This window comes from Rhagoletis pomonella, unplaced genomic scaffold (assembly GCF_013731165.1).
Source record: "Rhagoletis pomonella isolate Grant_MI unplaced genomic scaffold, Rhpom_1.0 Rhpom_scaffold_00004, whole genome shotgun sequence".
In the NCBI taxonomy this organism is placed as follows: domain Eukaryota; kingdom Metazoa; phylum Arthropoda; class Insecta; order Diptera; family Tephritidae; genus Rhagoletis; species Rhagoletis pomonella.
Window position 1 is genome coordinate 61197061 of NW_023458558.1, and position 12345 is coordinate 61209405.

At 34.7% G+C, this 12345-nt stretch overlaps 1 protein-coding gene across 1 annotated transcript; it reads right to left on the reverse strand.

Moving 5' to 3' along the window:
• Positions 1 to 283: 283 nt before the first annotated feature.
• LOC118737917 (doublesex- and mab-3-related transcription factor A2-like) lies at positions 284 to 11612 on the reverse strand (the record flags this gene model as incomplete). The annotated part of the gene is given in 3 exon segments (XM_036468739.1): positions 284 to 626; positions 1050 to 1223; positions 10706 to 11612. Coding segments are annotated over 3 exon segments (664 nt in total), but the record flags the coding sequence as incomplete, so codon positions are not given.
• Positions 11613 to 12345: the final 733 nt, after the last annotated feature.

A 12345-nucleotide genomic window follows, 5' to 3' on the forward strand; every position in this document is an offset into this window, starting at 1 on the left:
TTTCGTTATTTAAAATAAACGTATTGCTATAATTTTTGCTGGCCTTTAATGGTTTTCTTGCGCGGAAGTCGCCAAAGTGCGCGCAAACACACTTCACCGCTTAAGTACAACAATGGCATCAACCTCACGAACAACAATAGCAACAAGTAGAACAGGAAAGTGTCATAAAATGTACATGCAACATTGCACGTCATTTGGGACACCTTTTCCCTGCCATACCACTCCTAGCGTCAGCTTTTCCTTCACTTTTTGTCACTATTCATTTCGTTGCACTACAACTCACCTGGACTCTCCACTTCGGTGCTGCGATCCGGCGAATAGCCCATCGAAAGACGTTCTGAAGAACGCATTCGCACATCTGTATCGGATTCATTGCCATTGTACTGCATACGTTGACCGTTACTGGTGTCCAAGCCATCGCTGGGCGGGGAGGGAATGCCGGTATGAAAGGCGCCGGAGGCATTTGTCAACGGTGGCGGGGGGCTGTGTGGATTTGGTGGGACGCCGACACCGCCGCCACCGCCACCTTCGACGCCATTCTGCTGCCCAGGCGGTACATTGGTGTAGAGTAGACCCAATTCGCGAGCTTCATTCTCCTCCTGTGCTTGTTGGCGACGCAGTGCGACCTGAAGTAGAGCGAAACAAAACGGGTAGGTAGAAGTAAAGAAATTATATTTGGCTTAAGTGGAAAAGGTAGAAGTGTGCTTGTTAATAATAGAGTGCAAAGTTGCATATATGTGTACATAGATTCACACCCACTGGCAGGGCACAGAACGGCACGAGACAGCACAGAAAATGGTATGCTATTAGTTTTTTTTTCCAATAAATATTTGGCAAAGCAAAGCCCTTCAACAGTTAATTTTAAACGTCTATCATTGTTGGATAATTTCTACATCAAATTATTTATATTCAAAAAGTTGTTTTGTAATTTATTTTTCTTTTCAATTAGTAAAGTTTTTGCTAATGCTTCCTTTGCACTTCGCTGCCGCTGAGTGCGAATTATGATTTCTACATTTTTGTTTTTGGTTTCGTTGTTACATTTCATTTACTTGATAGCAGTTTCTAAAGTATTGTAACGCATCGTTCCGTGCTGTTAGTTGTGAATCGACCTTAATGCGTACCTGTGCGGCCATAACGCGTTGTCGCTCCGCAATCAATGTGCATTTCGCACAAACGCAATCTCGCCAACGGCAATAACGCTTATGTCCTTTAAGTGCGCTAACCTGTTGGAAGATAAAAGAAAAAGCAAATTGTTTAAAAATAATAATAAAGTGTCTATGCACTACATAGCACTAGCGTATACCCAGAGTAGCTTGCTACGCTCTAAGTTCAGGTATACAAAAATTTTATTATAGACACATAATAAAAGGGACCCATATACTCCAGAAGTTTATCATTCGCATTCTAACTATAACTGTTTGGAGAAAGATCCTTCCGTTTCAATTTTTGCTACACCGACTTCAATTTTTTAAACATCTGTTCACCCGAAATTTCTTAAATCTTTTGGAATGGATTTTTCTCAACAAAAATTGTAAGGCTATTAGTCATAAAACTACTTATGCTTTCTTGAATGTTAAATATCGAGGTCATTTACTTCTGGTCTGGTGTATACAAAACGATTTTTTTTCTTTTAATTCTTGGTAATACTGTAACATAGAATACTTTTTATTTCAAAATTTGAAGAAGAGCTTCAAATCACACGCGGGTACCTCTGAAGTGCGATTCGGTTCGGTTGGTTTCAGTGGGTTCAATGACCACTTATGTCATAATAAAAATAAAAATAAGTAAGCAAGATCATAAAACACGATTCACTATTATGAAACTACAACGAATCATTTTCGCAAAAAAAAGGACTGCATTTTTCAGTCAAAAAACAATGAAAAATTGAATAAAAATTATCTTTGCAAAATTTTCATTTTGAACTAGAGTTCGGTACTGATAACACTGGAGTATCATACATAATACTTAGTAAGGCCTTAAATCTCATCAAAACAATGTTTTACTGCGTTGGTAAGTTTCTACTTTTTAGTAAATTTTGTAACATTAGACTTAATCAATTTTTTCAAGGAATATTTGAACCTCATTATTTCTACTACATTGGGTCCTTTTGTTCCTTATTTTGAAGTAATTCCTTGCATGTTTACTAAGGATGATAGGAGGGCTAAAATGATTTACAAACATGTTAAATAGAAAAATCTTACGATTAAACGTGAGGTGGCTATAGATTTTTATCCAAATTTGGGGTAGTGATATAACAAATTAATATGGAAATAATATGGGTATTTCTTCTAAACACGTAAATGCCTCGTAACGACACAAATCTCGTAAATATACCGATTTTCTCTAAGTATAAGTAATGTATAAATCATAAATATATAAAAAATGTTTGCCCTTTACCTTCTATTAAAACTCTTTCTAATTTAGTTACTTTCCGGACCTGAGATAGAACCCAGATCCTACGGAGGGGTAGTGCGCACTTCTAACCACTCAGACTTAACGCCCGAAGGAAAGATTAATGATAAATAACACTAAAGTTTTGATATAAATATTGTTTAATGTCGAACTTGGCTATTAAATTTTCCGTCCTTTAGCATTAGCATTTTTTTCTGGGCGTTAAACGAAAAATAATTTATTGACTTCGTGGACAGTATCAAATATGTAGTCATTGAGTTTGTTTCTACATGATATTTTGGTATGACACAACCTTTTGTAAATTAAAACCCTGGTGGAAATTATTTATGCCCAACTTTTTATTGCCCAACTTTGTCAATGAAATATTTTAGGTTAAATGCCCAATTAGATAGCTATATCCAACCTAGCGCGTTGAGCTTTTTGCTTGTGTGCTTATCTCTCTCTAGCGCATCAAATTTATATATGCCAGAAGAAGAGATACCAACACCAGGCGCGCTTATTTATCAGATGCAATGCTGACAGGTTCACAGTTTTAACTGTAATTTGCAGTTTTTAGACAAGCACAAATTACATTTTTTTAGATACTTCCGAATTTATGGATTGATTTACAATTTCTCTTTAGGTTGTTTTCAAATAAATTTTTAAATGAAACGGGATGATGTAGTAGCAGAGTTTCCTCATTTGATACAAATAGTCTTAACTGTCCTTTGCATTCCACAGCAAATGTGAAAGAATATTTTCGGAAGTTCAAAAATTAGCGAAGTAATTATTTAACGTTCCATTAAATAAAAAAAAAAACTATTGGATATTTTTCCCCAGTTATAGTAGTACTATTTTTACACTTCCAAATGCACTCCCGAATTAAAGCCGTTTGTGTAAGTCTCGTTCACAAACTGTTCATAATTATCGTAGCATAAATCCAAATAGATTTTTAGAAAATAAGGAGTTCGATAAGATTTCTGTAGCGACTTCATAGTCATAAACATAGTGGAGAAATGACAAGCGCGAAAATGGCTTGTGAAACCTAAAAAGGCTGAACGACTTCGAGAGCTTATGGAGCTTGAGCTTTAGAACTATATCTAATTTTCCATTAATCATCCCACGGAAAATGTTTCGACAAAAATCGTGTTAAGAGTGAAATTTACCATGACCTCCATTCGATTATTGTTCTTCTAGTCTTCTTCCTTGGAGTTCGATCTTGTAAAAAAACGAAAGACTTAAGTAGCGAACTGCAAATTGTTGGTACTTGGAAATATTATAGCCCGAACACAATGAAAACGACGAGCTACGGACTACAGCTGTCAAATTATTTTAACACGTTCTCTTATGTAGATAATTATTTTGGCGACGACCGGGCTACGCGACGGCTGTGGTTGTAGCCAGATTAGATCTATTTCTATTTTTCCGGCGACAGATAAGGTTCTTCCTCTTCTTTTATGTCAAACTCATACAAATTCATGATGTCGCTGCCGCGTTCAAAAAAATCATGTCGCCATCGACAAAGCTTTTAGATAATGAAGATAACAAAGTGAAAGCTGTGGCCCGTAGCTCGTCGTTTTCAATGTGTTCAGAACTTTATAATTTGAAAAACCTAATGAACAAGCTTCATTCAAAGCGCTGTCTTTGGTGCACTTTCTATTCATGGCTCAAGTTCAATATGTATTTTCAACTTCAATAAAATAACATAAGAAGCATTCAGTGTTGCCACTTTGTGAGTAATTCCTCAAAACGTGAGGAATTTCGGGTGCGCTTGAGTATTTTTTGAGGACTTTTATTTTGAGGAATTTTATCTCGATATATTTGCAGAGTTGTTAAAAAGAGCGAAATACACCACACAAGCGGCTTGTCAAACGTTCTTCAAACCTACTTTTCCCATTTCGCCATACTCCATGCAAATATGACTCGTTCGAGTAAAGAATTTTAGTTTCCTTCCGGGTCACAATGTAAAAGGGTTTGGATTTCTTAGATTTTTCTCGCTTGCGTCCTCATTCGGTAAAATTTCCGTTGCGAATGAGGCGATTTTATCATACACAACGTAAGCGGTTTGATCAAACGTCAACATGGCAGCCAGAAAAAAAAAAAATTAATTTTTGTTCACATTTCCCTCAAACGGCTTGTCAAACCTTCAAACACCCCCATACACAACATAAGTTGCGTTTTTTTACTCATTTCCAGTAAAATCCAGAAAAAGTTTTTACGAATTTTCATGTTTTGGCGTTTTCGTACGCAAAAACTTGCAAAGTAGGGGAAATTGAAAGAGCGAAAAATGACAGTTGAAGTTGCAAGTTTTTACTGGATTTTACTGGATAAATTTTTACTTGTAAGAATTTGCCAGTACGAAAAACAGCTGATCGCATGTTGCTGGATGAAATTTAAACTAATAAGGAAACTGTTTGTGGGGGTTTATTGTTGAAATTAACAAAATAAACCTATTTAAATACAAAATATATTGTTTTATTAGGAATTTGCTGCGAATAAACAACCAATTTATCAGCTGTTCATGAAACTTGCAAATTATTACTGGAAAAGCGTTCACGTACTTTTTTGCAAATTTTTTTTTAATGAGAGCGAATTCTTAGAAATAAAGGTACTGGAGAGTTGCTGTCAAGTTACTGGATAATTTGTAAAAAAACACAACTATAATTAGCTTTAAGCAACACGATGCAGCGAAACAAAAGTGGCGCCTTCCGCGGACCGCTAATCCTCTCTTTCTCGATTTGACAGCATCCACCCTTTCGCTGACGTCACATTATTATTTTTTCGCACCAGTGATAAATATTACATTTTCATATTGTACCTATTTGCCGAAAAGTTATACCTAAATGTAGATACACATATCTAAACAGTAAACATGTATTTTTATGTGCATACATTTTTGATAGTTGGTAGACTACAACTTTCCTTCTGCACTATATCAACTTTCGGACTTAGATAAAACAATATTTGACTACGTTCCAAATGTATCTAAAATAATGCGCTTGTACCGAATGTACGCTCAAATTTAAGAAGCTTAAGAGTAGGTACAATTCAACCTAGTTTTACATCACTATTTCGCACCACTTGTTTGCTTCTTCCTCTTCTTCTTCAAAATTATTCTTTACACTCTCGTTCTCATAATAATGTGACGTCGCACCCAGTTGCTCTCAGCTCGATTGGCCCAATCTTGTATTCTATTATTCTTGTTTAAGCAAAGGGATATTTCGCTTAGATTTTCTAGCCGCTTGTGTGGTGTTTTTCGATCTTAAGCATATCTGCATTTGATGCTAAATATTCAAAATGTTATCGATAATTCTTTGCATTCCATCGTTATATTTTCATCTTATATTGAACTTGCAACATCTCGATAACGAATAGAGAGAACACGCATTGTTCGATCACGAGGATATTCATATTGATTCCTCATTAGATCCAGAAAATTATAGGAAAAAAGTTTTTGAATTAATAGATTTTTCAGGTTCATATAAGTTTCCCAATTAAAAAAATTATATCTGCTTTACTAATATAGCCCTTTTCTAATGCTTCAATATAACTTATATTTAGTAGTTTAAAACTGTGTAGGACTGACTTGAGGACCAGATTGAGCACTGATATAGTTGCAGCAATATTACATACAAACCAAGGCATAAAAAATAACGGTGATACTTTGTTTGAACCGCAAGAACCAAGTACACAACACTCATATCTGTAATAAAAAATGTTGAGCTATTTGTTCGGATTTTGAGGATTTTTCATTTGTTTTTGAGGAAAATGGGTTTTTTTTGTGGCAACACTGGGAGCATACCATCGTTGGTTCGGGACAAATCGTACCAAATTTTTTGTTTGTGGTGCTAATTAATGGCAAAATAAAAATTGTAGGAAGAACAAAGTATCTAGTACATTGAGTTTGTATGGTACAGTACTAACCAAAAAACAAGAAAGTTATTTTTCTGAAATATTCACAGTTACAGTGTGTTATGTAAAATTTCATAAAAATAATGATAAAATAACGTTTGGGAGCACCAAAATCAATGTTAATTAAAAAGATAATTTTTGCATGTCTCTTCATGCACATTCAGTGAAATTCAAAATATTCCGGTTATAGGCTTCGTTGATCTCCGAGCTGAAAATTATTGATAACGCTGAACTAATTTTTGTTGTTTAAAAAAATATATATTATCAAGTTACATTAATTGAAAGATCGATTTCCATATTAAATTATATCTTTATGACACATTTCCGCTGAAAAATTCGCCCCGAAAAGTACCCGGCGCAAGTATTCAATATATGGGTATTTCCATACGTCGCATACGTGACAGTCGTACGTTTCGATGTGAAACAAACAAGGAGTACCATTTGTTTTCTTTAACTTTTTTCAGCCATTGTATAGCACATAATTAGCTCTATGCTTAACCGAAAAATGAAAACAATCGAACTGCTTGGTCCTAAAATATATGCATTTAAAGTGAGTGTCGTTACGTGACAAAAAATGGAAGTAGATTTTTTTCTTTTCTTACAAAATCGCAAAACTCTGCGAATTGTGGAAGGCTATTTTCATGAAACTTATTTTAATATGATTTGGAGCAATTCTAGTTGTTTTTATGTAGAATATACTTTATATTTTGACTTTAGCGACAATTCAGGGTGAATTTGTTGGAAATCTATGACTTACTATGTTTCAACTACATACGCCAAATTCGAACCAAATCGGACCATAAATACGGTTTTTCGAAATATCTCAACCTTGGCGCCACCTAGGAAGACCATTTTACGCAAACATGATTCTACTTACATAGCCAGTATATATTTTAAAAAGCAGACAAATCGGCCCGTAAATACGTTAGATATAAGATTTTCATTTTTTTTTTGTCGTGGTGGACCTTCCGATGGAAACACCCATATACTAAATTTCCCACTGACTTAGAGGCAATTTTGACCACATTGTGAACTTTAGGGCAAGGTCATATTTAGGGGGGAGGAGGTTGTAGGTGTTCTGACTCCCCCCAGGCCCCCTTCTCCCCCTCCTCCCGAAATGTAGCAATGTAGGATTTTAAAGCACTAAAAACATGAATAAAGGCAAAATGAGCTTTGAAAAAGGCAAAAAAGGATATTGTTTTTAGTTGTGTTATGTACTTCCTTTATTTACAATGTGCATGTCCAATTAAAAATATTAAAAAATACATGCAGTGGTGGAAAAATTTTAGCCGAACCACTTTTTTCAAGTTTTAAAGTATTATTTTTGTTGTTATTTAATTTTGGTTATTTTCTTATAAAAATATAGTTCATTCTTCAACAAAACCCGTGTAAATCCAAGTTTCCAACTTTGCGCAATACATATTAAAAAAATCAACAAACTTTCGTACAAATATCGAGCTATTTAAAAATTCTAAAAAATCAATCCTAATTTTTAGCCATTTCAAAACTTGTATTTTATTCTACTAGAATTCAATTGGCTACAAAACTACATACTCAGAATCTAATTAAAAAACGAAAATTTGTTGATTTTTGTTTTTTATTGTATAAATTTCTAAGACAGTGACACTTGATTGGTACATTTGTACAGATTTGTAAATTTTTATATTGCTCTATTGGTACAAAATAAAAAAATTGGGAACATTTTTTTTTGTCAAAAGGTTTCTACAATACAACGATGTTCTACTGAAAATTTTCAACGAATTAATTTTCGTGATTGGGATAAAGAAAATTATTTGGGTATCGATGGAAACATCGATGAATCGATGTTTTTATATAAGCAGTTAACATCAAGGTTTTTTTCTCAACATCGATGTTTTTGCGAGTTGCAAACCTATAAAGGTAAAAGGTAAAAAAGTTGCGGTTTTTCTGACGGCATTACCAAACCTAGTATATTTTAAGACTTCTACCAAAATATTTCGGAAAAATATCAAGATTTACGTGAGCTGGACGGGTTTGAAAATACCTATAAAAATGAGGTTTTTTATGAATAAAAATAGTTTCTTAAAGGATTTTTTGTAAAAACTCCCCTTAAATGACAAAATAGTTTAAGTAAAAGTCTACATAAAAATATTAAAAAATTGTATCATCGGATTCATAATAATAAGATTTTTGATGCTGTTTTTTAACCTTTTTCACTGATTTGTGTAAGAAAAACTTGAATAACTGCTCCAAAACTTTACCGATATAGACTTATGATATATAACTGGAAAGGTATTTTCTCACACTTTTCATTTCTTTGCAAAACACGCATTCACGTCCCAATTTTTTCCTTATCAAATACCATTACTTCTTAAATCAGCATGGAATGACATTCGTTTATTTTAACTTCCTCTTTCATATTTTGAATGAGCTTATTCACAAAGAAATTAAAAGGGTGAGAAAATACCTTACTAATGATACCTGATAAGTCTAAATTGGTATGGTTTTGACTGAGTTATTCAAGTTTTTCTTAAACTAGTCTTTGACAAAAGTTCAAAAACAACATCAAAAATTTCATTGTTATGTTTCTGTAGAATTTTTTTTTTAATAATCGTATGCAAACTTTTTAAGCTTAAACTGTTTAGTCATCTGAGGTCATTTTTCAAAAAATATTAAAAAAAATATGTTTTTATTAACAAAAAAAAACTCAATTTTTGCAGATATTTTCAAATCCGTCCACCTAACGTAAATCTTAGTATTTTTGCGAGATATTTTGGTGGAAGTCATAAAATATAATAGATTTTATAATTCCAGTGGAAAATAGTACCGATTTTATTTTGTATGGGGAGTGATGCAGTCTACTATACATAAGTTGACTATGATTACTCCGCCGTGCTATCATAGCAGCACAATGCCACTAAGTGCATTTTAAAATTTTCAGGCAATAGCCTTATGGGATTATATATATATATTATATTTTTTGTTGTTTGTGTGAAATATTTTATTTTTATCAGTATTTTTCTTTTACCGCCCTATTCCCACAACACTGACAAAATTCATCGTATGACTATTATCACAATTATTGCGCCTAAAACACAATATGTATAAACATTCGCCGTTGTCGCATACTCAGTAGGTCATAACAACCACACTGACAATTGTCACCATACGAGAGCTTAAAATAAATTTGCGGCATAGTATTAGGCGCAGTAGTAAAGGCAATAGTCAGCCGCTGAGTGTTGTCAGTGTTGTGGGAATAGGACGGTTAATCAAAATATGTTGAAATAAAAGTGAAAACAAAGAAATTTGTTATAGTTCAAATCTTTAGAAATGCCCAAAGTGAAATGTTTGATATTAAATACGAGTACATACATACATACATACATACCTACATATGTACCCTGCAAAAAATTGTGCGACTAATCTCTAAAGAGAGTATTCCGAGATTACTCTCAATCGGGTACAATTGGGCATTAATTAGTCGCAACTAGTCTCATACGGGTATTAATGGAGGTCAATTAGTCGCGACTCATCCCTTATGGGTATAATTGGAGATCAATTAGTCCTCAACTCATCTCTAACGGGTACTATTAACGATTTAATGATATGTACGCACTTAGTCAATGAAATTTCATGTGCGGCGTTGTCACACAGAGAGAGTGTTCGCCTAACCAAACTGAGCAACCCGGTTCGAATCTAAGCTGGTGCAAATTTTTATTTATATTTTTTAAAAGTGACTAGTCGCTTTTTATACCCATTCGGGTATAAAGGTGAACAATTAGTCTTTTCATAGGACATGCTCGAACAAAAGCGAACAGTTCATTCCATATAGAGAGATCAAAAGTGGTATTAGTCGCATGCTCCTTTGCGATTGCTCCCGGAGTCATCCCGGATTAGTCCCATTTTTTGCAGGATACATATATGTATATGCATGTATTTGTATATATGTATGTTACCGGTCAAACCCGATGGTAGGACAAACTAGTTTTTCCTAGGCTAAACTAGTTTTACCTATATCCGATACATCCGTCCACCGCGGAAACAACTTGGATGCAACAATATTGTGGACTGCGTAGCTGGAGTCGGACTAATGAGGGTTATTTTTTTGAAGTGCGGCCGAAGGCCGCCTACGTTGAAAAATTACTTTGGCACGTGATCTAGTTTAACCTAGACAAACTAGTTTGTCCTAAGATCGGGTTTGGTTGATAACATTTACATATTACTAAACTAAATATGTTATTTAAAATTATTTTTAAATTTTATTTTTTTCATATAACTTTACCCACACTGATCGATAAAGCAAAGTTTGAAAATTTTTTAAAATACTTTTTCAGATTGTCGACGTTTTCTGACTCTCAAAAGCGATAAGCCGTATTTAATTCCATATTAAAGCCTTAAATTAATAGATAAATTTTACACCCACCACTCCATGATTGCGACAACGCGCACATTTTGGTGTTCGCTGATAACGCTCAGAAGCGGCACGTAGAAAAAAGGCGGGCGGCAGTGCGCCTAAAACTGGATGTTGAGACATTAAATTTTGCATATCCACGCCGCTGGGTAGACTCATTTTGTTGCCGACGGTAGAGCAGCCAGAGAATTGCTGGCGAATAAGACGAAAATAAAATTTGCACAGAAAACGTTTATACAAATTTAGAGTCACTGAGTTGATTAGTGCGTTTTTGAACTAGCAGTTCCATTAAAATATTCTCACACGTGCGAGGCCTTGAATATTTTGCAAAACTTGTTATGATAATAGGGTTTTTATACTACACGAACAGGGGTCCAAGGCTTACATATACGACTTCTTTATGTAAGTTTTTATTCGTTTCCCACTAACAACAACTTGCATTCATATGCATATGCACATAGTTATATGTATGTATACGTGTGTATGTGCGTATTACAATTATTTAGTTTCTTTGTTTTTTGTTAATAATATAATTAAAATCACTTGGTTTTTTTTTCTTTCGCTCACAACCATCTAGCCTTTGAAACTCCGATTTGTTGTATATCTATGTGTGTGTCATTGCACGTTGTCACCGATTCTGCGTTGTTACACGACGGATACTCATTTGAAACTGAATCAACTTTGCCAAGCACCGTCGAAGCCCCCAGTCATCGCGTCCATCAACCAACCAAGCAATCGCTTAAGCCTGCCAAACGGGCAACCAGTTACTCCGCCGCTACCATTTGCACACACTGCAACATTTAGCCAAAGGCAACGCAATACAAAAACACATATGAATTAAATGCGTGTGAGCGAGCGAGTGAGAGAGCGAATGAATGAGGCGCACAAGCGAGGGTTGAAACTGAAACTGCTTGCTCCAACCCTCTATTGTGACCTGCAGAGTTTCTTTGGCATTTACTCTGCAACAACCACCGCAACAGTAACAGCAGCAACAACAATGAGAAATGGCAACAGCAAAAGCAAGACGTTCAGAAGTGCACTCTAAAAAATCTGTTTAAAAATGCGACTATAAATCGAGTATATTTTTGTTTACTTTTAAAATTTTTTGGTAAAATTAAACGATAAATATGTATTATTCTCGTTTACGCATTTTCATGTGTAAAAATTCTTTTTGTTAGTGGCTTTACACAATTCTACGAGTGAAATCGTACAGCAGATGTGTATTTTGTAGCTTGTACACACTTTCGCAGTAAATTTACGCACACCACTATATTACTCTCTGAGAAGTCCGAAATTTAAACAAACTATTCGTTGAATAATCGAGCATTTAATTTCGCGAATATTAATGTAGGAAATCAGTAACCTAAAACCCTAAAAAGTAACACAAAATTTTTTTAGAGTGTATATGCATATGCGGTGGTGATGCAGCAAATGCGGCTGACATAACTCAAAGGCCGCTCAATGTTAAGCGGACAGGCGGGCGGTCGTGCAGTCGCATAATTAAAAAAGTTTCCAAATCTGCTTTTTTCGGGTACTGTATACAAAGTTGCTCACTCACTCGGTTGCTTCTCTGCAGACTTTTTCCCGTTGGATTTATGTAGGTAGGTATGTACAGTTGTCCACAAAATAATAGGAGTGGGATATTTTAACCT